The sequence below is a fragment of the Talpa europaea genome (assembly GCF_964194135.1).
Source record: "Talpa europaea genome assembly, chromosome: 1".
Classification (NCBI taxonomy): domain Eukaryota; kingdom Metazoa; phylum Chordata; class Mammalia; order Eulipotyphla; family Talpidae; genus Talpa; species Talpa europaea.
This window is the reverse complement of record NC_140073.1, coordinates 45,692,702-45,709,749: the sequence shown is the minus strand read 5'-3', so window position 1 is coordinate 45,709,749 and position 17,048 is coordinate 45,692,702. Positions and strand designations below refer to the sequence as shown.

General features: G+C 52.3%; 1 protein-coding gene across 1 annotated transcript; it reads right to left on the bottom strand.

Moving 5' to 3' along the window:
• Positions 1-10,561: 10,561 nt before the first annotated feature.
• Positions 10,562-16,079, bottom strand: P2RY2 (purinergic receptor P2Y2; the record flags this gene model as incomplete). Its single annotated transcript, XM_084245586.1, has 2 exons — positions 16,015-16,079; positions 10,562-11,693 (listed from the first exon to the last, which is right to left on the bottom strand). Exons 1-2 carry the CDS (start codon positions 16,062-16,064, stop codon positions 10,562-10,564), a joined length of 1,182 nt encoding a protein of 393 aa, XP_084101712.1. The 5' UTR covers positions 16,065-16,079.
• Positions 16,080-17,048: the final 969 nt, after the last annotated feature.

Sequence of the window (17,048 nt, the reverse complement as noted above, 5' to 3'; positions counted from 1 at the left end):
ATACTGCCATGGAACAATTTTCTTTGTCTCCAGTGGAGGTTATATTTCCATCCCATTTCTATTATGTGAATTTAACATTTCCTCTTCTTCTCTTCCTCTGCCTCTGCCCTCTGCCCCCCACCCCGCCCCCCTCCAGAGTCCAGCTTCTCTATGAGGAGGAAGGGGAATCGGGAAAGTCTTTTTTACTTAACAGGATTGTGATTTAAATGCTCTTTGGGTCTCCCTCTTTCTTTGCAGATGGTGATGAGATTTGGATCATGTGATCCCAGCAAAGGATCCCATCTGGGCACAAAATGTGAGTTCTCTCCCAAGAGAGATGAACCTAGGGCAGGGATAGAGATCTGCAAGACTTCACTGGGATTTTGAAATGATCCTTGAGGGAGGTGGAAACATTTACCAGGTGAGCAAGGTAGGGGCAGAGGCCCTGCTGCAGGGGATGGGGTGAGGGGAGGCAGCAGGAGAGGGGAGGCAGAAGCAGGAAACTCAGGCCAAGGCAAGATGTCCAGCATGGCTCCTGCAGATGTCCAGGAGGCTGTGCAGATGCTGACTTTTCTGGAAGCCCAAGAGAGGGTAATTTCCTAATCTACTTAATAATAGGCAAACACTCTGGCGTCAGCTTGGCTCAGCAATGGTCTTGGAACAAAAGGACCCAATTAAAAGGCCATCATAAAGGAATTTAGGGGAAAATGAAAAAGTCATTGATCCAATCAAGGCCCAGATGCCCTGGGCCTGGTTTGTGACCCGAAGCAACAGAATCCTTCCTCCTACTCTGCCCTCTCCTCTCCCAGACACTGCCCTAGATCTGGGGATCTTCCACCATCCCTCATGCCATTCTCCCGTCCTCTGCCCCACCCACTGCCCATCGATGTGGCACCTCATTGACATTCTCTGGATCTCAGTTTCCCTGCCTGCAAAACCTTTCAGGGGAAAAAAAAAACTATTAGGAATCTTGTTGGTTTTTCCTTCAAAATACATCTGCCATTGCCATCTCTCTCCACCCCCACTGCTTCCCCAGGTCCTAGGTACAACGATCTCTCCCCTGAATTCCTCTGCAGTGCCTTCATGCTCTGGATACCCCATTCTTACCTCATTCTTGTTTATTCACAAAACAGCAGTCAGGTAGATCTTTCTAAAACCTAAGTCAGATTGTATCTCGACCACGGCTCTCCACTGTACTCAGTGTCCTGCGGGAACCCTCCTGTCTCCATGCCAGCCGCAGGCCTCCTCCTGCCCTGGCAGCCAGACCTGTGTGATGACTCTTCCCTCTGGAAGGCTGCCGCACCAGGTAGCCACTCAGCTAACTCCCACTCCTTCAAGTCTGTTCAAATGCCCTCTTTTCTGCCTTTCCTGAGGCTTCATCTGACCACCCTATTGAGAATCAGTCAACCTCCCAGCCCTGCCAGTCTCTCTTCACGTTGTTGTTCTTGCTACCTTCTACTACAAAACAAACAAACAAACAAACAAACAAACAAACAAACAATCCACCTTTTTTTTTAAAGTCTGATGCTTTTTGTCTCTCATCCCACCAGAAGGCAAGTTCCACAAGGGAAGGGTTTTTTATTTTTATTTTTTAATTCACTGGTGATTTCCAAGAACCTGGAGCTGTACTTACTTACTGGACACTTGGTAAATATTTGTTGACTAAATCAATGAATGAATCAGTAATGACAAGGGTTTTTGCCTCCAAGGGCCATAGTGAAACTTATGGGAAATCATGAATTTGACTTTCATTACAAAGAAAAGAACTAACATATTGAGTTCCCATTGGCAGTAAGTATTCTGTAAAGCAGTTTACATAGTTTATCTCGTTTACTCCTCATTCATTGATTTATTCAACAAGCAGTTGTTGTGTACCAACTTGGGGCTGGCACTGTTCTGGGCACAGGGGGTAAAGGTGTGATCCAGACATACAAAGACCCCTGTCCTCTGGGAGTTGTCATTCTAGCAGAAGGCGACAGTACATAGAAAAAAATACAAAAAGGGTTATGATTATTCCTTTTTTTATGATGAGGAAACATTTACCAAGGTCCCCTGGTGCATGAGTGACTGTCCTCTCCAGGCATATGCACTTCTATGCCTCCAGGTTTAGGTGGAGTAAAGGTTGTGCTAGATTGTGTGAAGACGTGGGGGTGGGGCCTAGAGGATTGGCTGAGGCTGCACCCCAAGTGCCCAGGACTTGGATCTGCCCTTCCACCTGACTGAGAGCCCTACCGGTGGTGGGATCCATGTCACAGGTATCTCCTGAGAGGTGGGTGAGCCCTAACTGCTGCCCAGATACAGTCACGGTGGGTGCTGAACTTGGACCAGCTGAGCTGGGTCATACCTCTCAAGAGATGGAGTCCAGTTCTGGAGTCAGCTGTGTGAGATGGCAAGGATTTCTAGGAGCAGAGAGGGGAGGACAGGGCCTTTGGGGGACACTGGAGTGGGGCAGAATAGGGAGCTGGGGCTGTTGGCTTGGAGGAGGTGACTGTCATACCCTCCATGGCTGCCCTGGGCTGAGGGGTAGATATACTGTGTGTCCCTAATGGCCATATGGGGCAGGAGGGCTTCTGTGAGCAGTGCCCTCCCACTGGGAAAGGAGTTGCCTGGGAGGAAGTGATCGCTCCATCCTTGGAGGAGGGGAAGAGAGTACAAGCCATGTCAAGGCATTAATGAGGCAGAGAGGGGACCCTTGTTAGGGGTGGATGGACTTTTTCAGAGGTGTCACTTCCAGAGAGGAAGATTCTGGTTTTCCTTCAGAAGAGCTCTCAGACTAGAGTTTGGGACTAGGCCTGAAATCGAGTCTTAGATATACAAATCCATTGGGAGGAACTCTCCAGCCCCTCTCCCTAACATTCATCCAGTGGATTAACTCCAGAGCCCACAACCTTACCAGCACCCTACCCCAACTCCCTTCTTTGGAGGCCCCTTCTCCCATGAGAAGTCTTTGTTGAGTTGGTCAAAATCAGCCCACAGGAGTGTTTTTGGTGGGAATGAATGACAGGCATAGACAAGAGGGTGTTGCCTCTTTCTGGGTGAAAAAGGAGTGAGAAAGTGACCTTTCAACTCTCCATTCCAGCGTGTGCCCCTGTGGCTCCAGGAGCTGCCTCACTCAGAGCCCTGCAGCCCTGGGTGGCCTTTGGCAGAGATTGGTCAGAATTGCAAAGCAGAGGCTTGATGAAACAGGCAGCGATCCTATGTTGAGAACACAAGAGTATTTGCAGAGCATTACTATTTGCTAAGTTTGTGGTCTTAGAACCTGTAGCTCTAAATACACAGGTGTGAGCTTAATCTGACCAAGCTAATGACCTCATGGCTTGGTCAGAGACTGTTAACTGTTTTGCAAGTCAGGGTATGTATTGCAAATTGTGTTCCCTGTTTCAAGTCACCGTTTTACTCCTAACTCCCACCCTCCCATGACCCTGCTTCTTGCAGGATCATTTTCTTATCACTCCACAGGCAAATATCTGGACCCCAGCTCCATTACTGCAACTGCCAGCTCTTCCCAGTAGGGGGCAGCAGGACAGTGTTAATGAACCTGCCACCCACAGTGGACCAAGCACAGCCAGGGAGGCAGGGACATTGCTGAGCTATTGCTCAAGGATGAAGGACTGGGTCTGAAATGCCAAGTCTTCTCCCCTCTGCTCCTGTGAATTCTGGGAACAGGGAACAAAAAGGGGGAGCAAAGTGGGAGGGGAAGGGGAGCTGAGGGAAAGAGAGAGGGGCACGAGGAAAGGGGAGCCACAGAGCTGACAGACCATCGCCTCCTGCCATCCCTAAGTCTACTTCCAACTCCTGGTTTTAGTTTAATCTCCTGGCAACCCCTCTGATCCCTCTGCTCCTACAGCCTGGGCACCTGTGGCCTTTCTTCCTGACCTCCCCTCACATTCTCCCTGGAACACAGATGTCACCACTTAACACACATGCACACGTACTCACGTGCCAGCACACGCTGTGTGACCACCCATGTTGCAGGCTTTTCTTTTCTTCCCCTACATTTTGCAGTTGGTCACAAAGGCTGGTCTAACAACTTAATCCCATGATGTGGTAGGGTTTTCCATGTGGCTCATGTGGCTGCTGATTTGGAATTTGGCTCGAGGACCTAAATCTGAGGACACACAGGAATAAAATAGACCACTTTCTAAAGAAACCTGCAAACAACTGGGGTCAGACGCTTTCTCAGACTTTATTACCCCTTGACTCTCACTCTGACTCTCTGCAAGTTCAACCCTGTGGACTTAAAGATGTCTCTGCAGTTGTGAGTTCTCAGCCTCATGTGTGTGGGTGCCGGGGTAGAGGAGAGGACAGGGGCTTTTTCCCTTCCAGCGAGGTGACAAGTGCTCTAGGAAAATCCATCAGAGAGGCTTTCCTCCCAGCATGTGACACACTCAAATTAGGTAACTTTGAGATGATTTAATGAAAGACTCTTTCACAAAGTCGTGGGCTGGTGTTCAGAGGGCTCTGCGCTGAGTGGCACTGGTGGCCAGATTGTCTTGGCCAGAGAAACAAGGGCAGCAAGAGAGGGCAATGGCGATACTGGGAGGACATACTGGTCCCTTTCCTCCCCACCTTGCCCAACACCCAGAGGAGAGGCCCACGGGTGGGGTGCAGAGGGTCCTCCTAGCTCTGGGAAGGGGAGTGAGCAGTATATTAAGTAGGGGGTTGGCATTTAAAACTGGAGTAAACTTTGTTTCCCAAAAGTGACTCAAAATGTTGGAGTTTGCCAAATACGCAGTTTTGGATCAGTAAGGGGAACTAAACAGTGCTGAGTAGGGCGCGCCGATGGGAGGGAAAGAGAACACTTGCATGTTCGAGTGTTACTGCATTCTCCTTGCTCAGTAAACCAGGGAAAGAGGTGTTTGCAGATGAGGAAATTGGGTTTGCCGTCAGAGCTGATGTTGGCTGAAGCTCCTGCCTCAGCTCCCCTGTGTCACCCAAACGCCTCCTTTCCCCTGAGCTGCTACTTGATAACTCTGAGTTTAGTGAAGCTTAAAGCCCCAGTTGGTGAAAACAGGACTGAAGAGGGAGAACAGGCTTTCAGTTCAAGCCCTTGCTCTGAGCTCCCTGCTCCAAGGTCAAAACCCAAGCAACACCCCCTCTCACCCATGTTACTCAGGCTTCTTCCCGGGATGCCCGCCCTGGGTGAGCTTGCACTCCCAGGAAGCACAGATCAGCACTAACAAAGGCAACTGAATCCCTCGCTTCACATAGTCCAGACGCCAAGCTGTCTGCAGTGTGACCCTGGGTAAGGCATAGCTCTCTCTGGGCCTCTAGTCTCATTAAGCAGCCAAACAATTCCTGGGGTCCCTGCCAGGAGTGAAAACTGATTCCAACTGGTCATGTCTCCCAGGCGACACGTGTGTTGTTTCACAGTGACTTCAGAAGTTAACAGCCCCTGGAAGTTATGTAGATAGGGAAGTGAGGAGCAGGCAGGGAGGCCCGGAGGGTAGAGGAGATATTTGGGGGCAGGCGGATCCCGTAGTCACTGCTGGACAATGGTCCACAGCAGTCATTGTGCTGAGAGTGGAAAATCTTTTTTCTGACTTCATCTCCAAGGGCTGAAAATAGTCCAGGGTGGTGAGTGGAGGCCCTAGGGACTGGGTTTGGGTCTGATGAGTGACTGGCTGACCTGTTCCATTGTTCCTGCCTGGGACAGTGCTGAGAATGGACATGGGCAAGGCGGCAGCCAGGACAGAGGCAAGCCCAGGAAGCGCTACAGGAGGGAGAAAGGCAGGGCAGAGCCAAGCCTTGCTGTAGACGGGGAAACTGAGGACCAAAGTGGGGAAGAGATTCACCAAGAACCAGGGTAGAGAAGGGTGAAGGTTTGGTTTCTGGGGCTAACATCCTGCCACTCCCACAAGCACACAGCCTGAGGGAAGCCAAGCACATCCACCCTCTGCAGCCTAGGCCCTCCTGGTCAAGTCTACCCTGCTCTCTACAGGCACCAGGGGTGTCAGACATCAGACTGGCTCTACTCCAGGGCTCTGTGTGGTGCCTCAGAGGAGCCACTTAACCTCTCTGGTAACTTGATGCCTCCACTCTAGTCCTCAGAACTGAGAGTCCAGGATGTGTTTGGGGCTCCTGAGGGGGCAATTATTAGTTCTGTCTTTGATGAAGAGCCAGGCAGCTGATACCTTGACTGAAGTAAGGATAACTGGAATGTGGGAGGCAAGTTTCCCAGAGTCCAGGTGGCCCAGAGAGGGCAGGCACAAGCCTCAGGCCACACAGTAAACGCTGTTCACTGCCTCCTCTGGCATAATTCCAGATCAGCCCTCCCGCCTTAGGTCTCCAGGCTCCTGGTCAAACCACAGAGCAGCTGAAACACACCATAGCAGGCACCACCAGTGAAAAAGGGGTACGCTTCTGCCAGGGGTGGTGGGAGCTGTCTAGTTCATAGGGGCTGGTTCCAGAAGCTTGTTATCAAGGTCATCCCCACCTCCTCCTCCCACTGTTGCTTCTCCCTAATGCCTCCAACAGCCAGGCACCAGGACAAGGTTCTGTAAACACATAGAACTGTGTGTCTAAAAGCTGCCCAGTGCCATGCAGGGAAGGCTCCACACTTGACCTCCGGATGGACCTGCTTTCCCTCCTCCCATACTCTGGGGAAGATTCCACCTCAGGAACCCCCTTTTATTCAGGTAACACCCTCAGCGCCCTACACGGCACATAGTATCTCCTCTTAGAAATGAGAAAACCAAGGTGCTACAAGATTAAGTAATTTGCCCAAGCTGTCACAGCTGGAAGAAACGGAGACCACATTCAAACCCTGGTGGTCTGGGCATTGAATCTGTGCTCTTGACCCCATTCCCACTATACTGAAGTCTGTCTTGAATCACATGAAGGGTCATCTACAGACCCTCCTGTCCGGTAGGAGTTGTGAGGTACACGGGATCCGGGAAGGTGAAGTCATGTCGAACTAGATTCAATCTCTATTCACGTTTAGCCTGTGTAACCTGGAGCAAGTCCTCACTTTTCAGAGCCTGCCTGCTCAATAGAGATGATAATGTCTGTCACACAGTTGTGTGAAAATAACAGAATGGGTGCGGGGCACCTGAGATGTGGGCTAGCACAGGAGTTCCCTTCCTCATGTGCCTGACTCTACACAGACGAGCCCAAATCTGTCATGGCATGGGTGGTGGTGGAGGATTAGCTTTGGTGACCCGACCTGGATCCAGACTGGAACAACTGTGTCTGGCCAGCATGTTGTCCAGGGCCCTGGAGGGTGAGAATAGGCATGTCCTCTGGGACTCCACCTCCTTCCTGGGCCCTGGGAAAACTGCCACCCAAGCCAGAGACTCCAACATGTCAAGGCCCCTGCCCTGGTTGCACAGAGCTCATTGAGAAAAGCTGCTCCAGGCAACTCAGCAGGTACTTACTCTCCCTGCCCTCCCAGCCAGATCTGCCGCCACTCTGCCCCATGTCCCTGGCCTCAGCTCCACAACTGTATCTGTTGACCCTAACTGCGGGGGCAGGAAGAGCTGAGGCTGCAGTGGAAGGTGAAGGCACTGACCTGCACTAAAGGGGGCAAAGCAGCAGGGGAGCACATCCAGGCATCAAGTTGACCTGCTGGGTGACCTTGGGCGAGGCTGGCCCCTCTCTGGCCTTGAGTCTGCAGCTGGCTGGATAATCCCTGGGGTCCCTGTCAGGTGGCTGTGCCCTTTCACAGTGGCCTTCAAGTGTCAACAGCTCCAGGAAGTGATGTCAGCGCAAGGAGGTGGGGAGGTCAGAGGGGACAGGGAGGCCTGGAGAGTAAGAGGAGATATTTTGAGACCAGACAAGTCCTCCACGTCACTGCTGGACAATGGTCTGGGGCTGGGAGTGGAAAATCCTGCTCTTACTTGAGCTGAAAATAGCACAAGCAGCAGGATCGAGAACCTCACCCACCAGGAAGGTGGCCTAGGCACTAAGCAGCTAAGCCAATGTACTCACTGAGGGGCTGGGCAGGCCCAGTGGAGTCCCGAGGTGGGACCCTGGGCCTGTGCCTGGTTCCTTTCAGGTCTCCATCCTCTATCCCCACCAGTGCCTGCCACAGGGTTAGATGGAACATGCTCCTTCTGGACCCTATATCCTATGTCCATAGAAATCTGCAGGCAGGGGCCTCCCTGGTGGCACAAGGGGTTAAGACACAACCTATGAAGCTCTCCGCAGCCACTGCAGCATGAGTTCAATCCACAGCCAGGGAGGTGACCCACATGGCACAGCAGACCTCTCCTATCTCACCCCTCAGCAGTGTATTTCAGTCAATCTGCCTCTTCTGTTCCCCACTCTGTCTCTGGTGAATCCTCTTACCCCCCACACCTCTGGCCTGTACCCCAGTTCTTGTATGCATAAATAAATAAATCTTAAAAAAAAAAAAGAAATCTGCAGGCAGCTGTTTCAAGGAAGGCATCCTGGTTAGAGACCATAGTGTGCCAATGGCTCCCTGGACTCTGGGGTTCTTCAGGGCAGCTACTAGAAGGGTAAGTGGGCATGAAAGGAATGGGCACTAGGGGAGCTTGGGTTGGGTGCCCATGGCCCAACCACAAATATATACTCAAGAGCCTCTGAAGTCATGATGTATAACTGGATCTAAGCAGGGTCTGCCTGAGGATGCCAGAACTCAGGCTTCAAAGGCAGAGTTGTTGGCAGGCAGAGTATCCCTCCTGGGTAGGGGGCTCCCTATAATTTGGGAGGGGTTCAGTCTGAGTCATAGCTGGTAGGAAAGAGATAGACTTGGGCCAGCAGAAATGTTCAAGGACTAAGGTAAGTAGTCACAAAAGAAGCTCAGAGGGACTCGAGTTATATTAATAGAAGTATAGGGCTTAGTATGTGGGAGATGAACACTTCACCTACTCTGCGCAGGTCACCCACATTGTACAATGTGGAGTAATCATTTCGGTCATGGTTTGTGATGGGTTCCTGTCACCTGGGGGAGCTGTGGAGCTAGATTCTAAGAGCAACCCTGGAGATACCCCATTTTGAAGACGGAGTGTGAAGGCTAAATAAGCCAGAGGAGGCAGATGGAGCTGAGGTGGGGAAAGGTTTGGGACCCCAAGGGCAAGGGTTGTGAGTCTATCCTTGTGGTTAAGATTCAGACCTGTCACTTTACCCCATCCCTATCCAAAGGTTAGGGCTGGACCCATCCATATCCAAAGGTTAGGGCTGGACCCATCCATCTGAGTGCCACAGATTAGCTCAGGGTGGTCCTGGCTGGACCCAGAACCTGTCACAGGTGAGACCCATCTCTAAACCTTGATCCAGCTTGAGTTGGAGTTGGATGGTCAGGACATGGAAGGAGCCAGAACATGGCCTCCTTGTGACCTGGCCCAGGCCTCCTTCCTGCCTTGAACCTGGGCACTGGTCACCTGCCTGTTTCTAGGTCTGCACACCCCGCCCCCCCTTGTCTTTGCCCAGAACACCTTCTGCACCTGGTGTTCTCTGGTGAACTGCTTTTCTCAGAAGCTACAGCTTCTCCCCATTCTGGAAGCCTTCCCTGACCCTGATCCACAACCACAGCCATGCAGCATTATTCAGGGGTGTGCTTTTGTACCTGCTTGCAAGAGCCAACTGTTCACTTTTCAGGAATTTTGCAAGGAAGTTGACATCACTTCGGCAGTCTAAAATTGGCCGTAATTAGCAGTATTTGCATTGTGGCCTTTGGCAATGCTATAAATAAAAGGTTTCCTTTATTCCACCCCCAAGAATATTAAGTCCTAAACTGGGGAATCCCAAGGTCTGGGACCCTAGATGATTTCTCTTGGACCTAGCAGAGTCAGACACAAAAGTAGGTTGGCTCTGAAATGGCGCATAACTTGGGAGAGAGAGGAGGTTCCTGCTAGGAGACCCCGCTGCGGTGCCAGGGAGAAGGCAGCTGACGGAAGGGAACAAGCTGGAGAAAGGACTCTTGTGGGATCATGGAAGCTCCTAGGATGCGTTCCTATATTCCAGCCACACAATGGCACAGCTCAGCAGGCGACAGGACCTTTAGTATAACTTACAGCCAGGGGAGGCTCCCACCCCAGGGGAACCTCCTGAGGGGCCTATGACATAAGACCCCAGATTTTCATTTCTTGGGCTGGGGGTACACCTCGGAGCTGAGTCCACTATGGCACCCAGAGCAGCCCAAGTCACCAAATTACCTTTGGCTCAGTGCTGACTCCTTACCAACCAGGGTCCTCTGGTCAACCTTATAATAGCCCCTCCATCCCCCAGGGATCTCAGGTCCAGAATCGCTTTTCCTTCTGGTCCTGTTTTTCCACTTGACTTGGTTGGGCTGGGCTCCAGCCTGGGTACCTTGGCAGGCAAGCCCAGCTATTTATGTGGGAATCCGGTCAGGGGTAGCGCTGGTCCAGAACCTTGCCTTTCTTGAAACCTTGTTTCCCAACTCACACGTACAAATGGTGACTGGGGGCTGGGGCTACTGAGCTCTGGGCCAGAGACGATCCTCAGTTCCTGCCGAATGACAGAGCGCTGAGGTCATGGCTCCCTTAACCATCCAGCAGTAATCACTATTGTCCTTATCCTCAGATAAGGACATTTAAACAAGCATTAGTCCTTTTCAGCCCCCACATGAAAACTTTCACAGGTATAAGGGGTCCGAGTCCTACAGCTGAATGTCCTTAGTGGCTTCACCATCAACTGGCGTGGAGTCTGTCTGTCTGGAGTCCTCACTGTTGGAGTCTTCCCTCCTCCCCACGTCAGTTTTGCCAGACCTGCGCAAGCCCAGCCTGCGGTGTGCCTGGGTGGGAATGGCCGGCTCTGTGGGTGGCTTGGTGTCCCGGGCAAAGCGCACGAGCCTCTGCCCAGCCAGGAAGTAGAGCACGGGGTCAAGGCAACTGTTGGCGCTGGCCAGCGGCCGGGTGATCTTGTAAGCTATGTTGATGGCATTGAGGGCGTGACAGCTGAGATCCAGGGAGCGGAAGGAGTAGTAGAGGGTGCGGGTGACGTGAAAAGGCAGGAAGCAGAGGGCAAAGACAGCCAGGACCACAGCGATGGTGCGCACTGACTTGCGTTTGGCTCTCGGCAGGCCTCCCGAGGTCCCGTAGGCTGGCTTCAGCAGCCGCTGTGCCATGAGCACGTAACAGACCAGGATGATGGCAAAAGGTGCTGCGAAGAGCAGGCCCAGCATGACGGAGCTGTAGGCCACAAAGTAACTAAAGAGCTCGGGTGCTGAAGTGTCATGGCAGGTAATCCGGCCTCCACGTGTGCTGGTGGTGACGAAGTAGAGCACAGGGGCCTGGCAGGTCAGCACCAGCACCCACACGATGGCTGCCACACGGCGGGCATAGTGAGCCCGGCCCCAGCGCAGCGAGCGCAGCGGGCGTAAGACGCCCAGGCACCGGTGCACACTGATACACGTGAGGAAGAGGATGCTACAGTAAAGGTTGGTGTAGAAGAGAAAGCGCACCAGCTTGCACAGCACCGTGCTGAAGGGCCAGTTGTCGCCTTGGGCATAGTAGTAGACCAGCAGTGGCAGGGAGGCTGCGTACAGCGCATCTGACACGGCCAGGTGGAACATGTACGTGGTGGAGGCATTCCAGGTCTTGAGGCGGCACAGGAAGATGTAGAGTGCCACAGCATTCAGGCACAGCCCCAACACGCACACCACGCCATAGGACACGGGCAGCAGCACGTACTTGAAGTCCTCGTTGAAGCGGCACTTGTAGCCCAGTTCATCCCCATACCAGGTGTCATTGATGGTGCCATTCCAGAGGCCTGGGCCTTTGGCCATCACCCTGCAGGGAAGGGGGTAGGTGGGCAGAACAATCATTAGGGTCATGGCCCAGTTTCTCAGGGAGGCCTGACACCTAGCCAAGTGCCCACAGATTCCCTGAGCTAAGATCTATCCAACCACATCCAAGGCCTTTGTTGCTATCTGACCTGGTTCTCTCTGAGACCCAGAGAACACAGAACCCCCAAACCTTGAATCCTTGAGAATGCATGAGATCCATGAATATCAGGATCATCCAATTAAGGTAGGCAAATTATACCCTGAAGCTGAAAGCCAGACCACCAGTTTGTTTCTGTAAATAAAACCTTTTTTGGAGCATAGCCATATGCACCCATTTACAAAGAACTGAATAGTTGTTGACAAAGATCATATGTCCCGCAAAGTCTAAAATACTTACTATCTGGCTTTGTACAAACAAGAACTTTGGTAACTCTGCTTTATAACCTCAGGAGCACAGAGTTTTAGATCTGGGATCCTGAGCTCTAGAATCTGAGGATCTGGGGGGTTGCATGTATTTCAGAGTCTTGGAAAGGGACCTTTAAGGCTAACTGGCCCTTCCCCACACTCTGTGCCCACTGCCTGCTGAGATATTCCAATTCTTCTAAAGGCATTAAAGTTATTTCCTTTAACTCATTTTTTCTGCTCGCTGGGAAGGTTCTGGTCCTGTGCCTGGTATTTTCACATTTGGGGGTGTATTTCCAAGGGTCTCCCTATTCAGGCACTCATTCAATCACTCAGCAAATATTTCTTAGGTACTCCTATATTCTGATACTTTCTGTATCTGCAAACAGTAGTGTTGCTCCCTGGTTTGTCAGGCTACCAGATGGGACAGTGACCTTCCTGAAGATTCCAGGGAGTGTGAATGTAGGTGGGAGTGGGGGCAAAGGGAGATTTCTTTTGTGGGACAAATTTAGCCTCCTCCAAGCCTACCTGGCTTCTCCCACACACTATCACTCTCATGACCATCCTCTGCTTTGTTCCTAGTGGGCATTTAACATGTCCATGGCACCTCACTACTCAGAGAGCACCTGGAGAACAGGTTGTTTACTTTCTTCCTCTCCTACCCCTGCCAATGTGATAAGTCAGAGCTCTGTCTGCTGGCAAGCAGGGCACAGATATTTCAGTCTGGAGGGCAAAAATTTCCAGCAGGCAGGAAATCCTAGCAGGAGTGCTAGATAGGCAGGTTTGGAACAAACATGAAGAATAACTTTCAAACAGTGTGAAGGGGCCGGAAGCCTGCTATTTTCCAACCCATACACCTAAGTGTGCTTTCTAAATGTACATTCCATTCTTACAACATGCTTCTGGGAGCCAGGTTATCAAGCCTGATCTTCTCATAACAAGGCTGCAACACAGATCATTGGAGTAATTTTGCCAAGGTCACACATAGCTGGGGGATGGGCTATAATTCCTATTGGACCATCTCACAGTAGAAGGTGATGTAAGAGGGAGCTCCTGAGCACCCTGCTTATTGGGGGGAGGGGTGCATGTGGCCCTCTAGCAGAGCTTGCAGGAGGGCTGCAGCCATGTGTGGGGGTGTATCTGAGAGGATGGAGTACAGTGACAGGAGTCATCCCCACCCTGAGAATTTGAGGCTGTGTAGAGGCCTGAGAAGCTGGGACGTAGGGACCCTGCAGAACAGGCCCTTCAGCTTCCTGCCCAGCCTGGCCTCCCAGCAGCAATTCAAGGCCCCAGAGGTTAAGATTATGGAGGCTGAGGGACACAAATTCCTCTTCTTTCTCCATTAACCTCCCCTTCATGCCCCCCCATCCCACTCCTGTATTTGCAATGGTGTAAATGAAGGAAGGGAGACTGCACTCAGCACCTCCTGCAGTAGATACAGGTTCCTCCCCAGGGAGGCAGATCCAGGGTGAGGAAACAGGGAGAAGCCTAAGTGGTACTAAGGTGAGAGGGGGCAGATATGGGGGGCCGTATCAGGGCCAGGTTGCTGGGACTTCTTTTGCTCCTGGGCCAGGACTTAAGACCCAGTGTTCTGACATCTGCATCCCATCCCATCCCATCTCAGAGCCGCTGTTGTGACCACTGCATCATTGCGCCAGGCTCCAGCCTCAGTCCCCCCAATCCAGAGGGGTCTTTGTGAAAGACAGACATTCCCCTGCTTGAAAACCTCTGTGGCTGCTGCCTCCTCCCAGAAGAAAACCAGCCCGTCGGTCTGATGTTGTATGTTTTCAAATTGTAGCTTCAGCCAAGCAGCTCAGCCCCTCCCTGGCAACTGAGATTTCCTGAATGTGCCTGTAATTCTCCAGACTTAGTTCATTTGCTGTTTCAACCTGGATTAGATTAGATCACATCCCTTATCTTCACCGGCTGAAATTATAACTCTATCACTCAACACAGCAAACGCCAATGATTAAGAAGAGCTTGACCTCTGGAGCCAGGCTGCCTTTGTTTCCTCACCTATAAAATGAGGCAGTTAATAGACCCTACATCATAGGACTGCTTTGAAGACTAAGTAATTGTGTAAAATATTTGGAGCAGTGCCTGGCACAGGGACAATGCTGTTATGAGCTTCAAGGCTCACCTCAGATGTGGCCTTTTCCAGAAATCTTTGGGAAGCTCTCAGACCGTGGGTAGAAGAGAGGTAGAAGGCCTTGGCTGGAGGCTGTGGAGCAGGTGAGTGGGGTGGGGTGGGGGGGACCAGGAGAGTGACACTGAAGCCCAAACCAGGACCAGGCCTGGGGACTTCTGAGGGGAGAGATGGAGACAGCTGTGCGGGAGGGAAGCTGGAAAGACAGGCCCCCAATGGAGGGATAAAGAGGGGGAGGCAGAGAGGAGACCCTACTCAGAGGTCAGGAGGAAGAGCAGATGGGGGAAAAGGAGGAATTCACTGCCCAACAGGGTAAGCATGGGGTGCCCCCAAAGGGGAGTGGGGGCATATGGGAATGGATGAGACAATCAGATCTGGTACTTGGGGAGGAAGGATGGGTGTCGCTGGCCCACTGAGGAGCATGGAGGCCTGAGTGTGAGGCTGAGGGCTTGGGGAGGGGCCACATTCCCACCGAGGCAACCTGACTTGGGTGTCCAGCTATACCTCGGAAGCCCAGGTGACGGCAGGCTCTTCCTGCCCTCCCTGTGTGCTCCTGGGCTGAATCCCCAGCATTGAGAATGGTGGCTGTAAAACTTCATCCCTGTCCCACTGGAGACGGGGAGGGTAGCCCTCGCCATGCTCCATGCTTTAGCACACACACCCCATCCCACCCTGTAGGGTAAGGTAAAAGTATCAGGCTTTTCTGCCCTCCCGCCATCAGGATAGATGAGGGAACCCTGTGGTCCTGAATGCATGCCTGATGGCGGGCACCTGGAGTAGGGTGTGGGCATAGGTAGACGGATTCACCTGAGCTAAGACTGGGCTTTTAAGGGCGGCGTCACGGGGACGCCAGCGAAGCTGAGAGAAGAGAAGCAGAGCAGCAGAGATCACCAGAGAACCCAGACAGAGTCAAGACTTACTGGGGGCTGGGAGGACTGCCAGTCTCTCAGCCCCTCAGCACCCCTGCCTGCTGTGTACCTGGTAAATCCCAATAAAAACCTGAAGAGCCACTGAGGGCTCCAGGACTCTCTAGGACTCCTTCTTTATTGGGTCTGCTGGGATCATAGAAAACCTGCATTGTGGCCCATCCTGCCCCTTACACACACCCACACCCCACACTCCCAGTCCAGTGCAGAGCCCTGGCAGTCTCTCCTCACATCAGGGTCAAACCCTCACCTCTTTAGAGTCAACATCTCTTGCTCTGCACAAAGAACTTCTTGCTAGTTACTGACAGTGGAATCTCTGACACTGAAGAGAGGGGTGGAGACTTCCCTAAGCCTCCCTTGAATCAAGGGAGATGCCCTTTCCACCTGCTTGAAGACATCCTGGCCTCCACCCTCCCAGGCCAGCTGGCAACTCCATCACCATGGCCCCAGTCCAGAATGACCCTGCCCGCCCTCTCCCTCTACAGGCTGGCTCATCAACATGTGAGTACATCCTTCCAGCCCCAGGGCCCTTGCTTAAGGGAGAGAGCAAGTCCCCAGCCCTCTCCCTCAATTCTTGCCTTTGCCTCTGCTTCTCCCTGCCCCTGGTAACCTACAGACTGGCCCCCACCTCACTTTGCCCAATACTACTCACCAGCCCTTCTCTGCTCCGTTCTGGCTGCCTTGCCCTGAAAGCTCCTGGTCTGAAAGGAGACGTGAGCCACGTAAGGGCCCTGCCAGTCTCCCGTGACTTTGTTCATGCTGCTCTTTCTGCCTTGAAAGCTTTTCTAGAACCCACCCACACTGACTCCATCCTACCCACCCCTCAAGGTACTTTTCAAATGTTACCTCATCTCTGAAAACTCTCCCCCCTCCCTCCACCCTTGCCCAGGGTATTCCCCATGCCCTGTTGGTAATTTGTCTTTCTACCCTCTACCCCAACACATTCCAGGTATTCTTTAAGGGCTGGGTTAATCTGATTCTTTCCCCCATCTCTATCATCCAGCCAGAGGCCTGATCCAAAGCAGGCACAGCATGAAAGAATGAGTGAATGAGTGAAGCAAGCCCAGGAGGCTACAGGAGCCCAGAGGAGGATGAGTTTTATGATAGTTGCTCCCCTTTCTCTTGTTCTCTGAGAGTCTCCTGGAATACAATGACACTAAAGATTTCTCAGCTGCTGACCCTAGGTGGACAGGGAGCCTGAAGCCTGCTCCTGCCCTACACAGGCCCCTGGACTGTCTTTCTTCAAGAAGAAGGCTAGGGAAGGAGAATATGACCCTGTATCCTGGAGATCAGTCATTTGTTTCAGCCAGTAACATTGTTTTATCTTGTCCATCTCTGGCTCAGGCCATAGGTCAGGAGCCCCTGATCCTGGGCTCACCCCATCCCCACCCCATCCCATTTGTAGGGACCAGACCTGGGCTGAGTAGTTTTCATGCAGCATCTTTGTTTCATCCCCCACCTTCATCTCTTGGTAGATATTGCCAGAGAGGTTATTTTTTCAAGATCACCCTGCCAAGGGTTGGAAAAATTGGGCTTGATACCTAGGGCTATCTGGCTCCATAGCCTGAATTCATCACCATTTAGGATGAGGGACCAGGGCAGAAATTCCCTTGATCCACCCCCAGCTCAGTGCACACACATGCCTGATCTTTGCAGCCACAGGGCCGCACCTTCACACACCTGCCCTCCCAGCCAGCAGGCCCCACCTTCACACACCTGCCCGTACCTGACCAGCTCCTGCTCTCACTGTCAGGATGCTCAACGCCTGCTCAGGTTCCTCACTCATGAATGTACACACCTGGACCCGACTGCAGGGAACTCTGTGGGGGAAACAGGAAAAACAGGTCCCCCGGCCTTGGGCCACACCCAGTTTCCAGCATTTCTC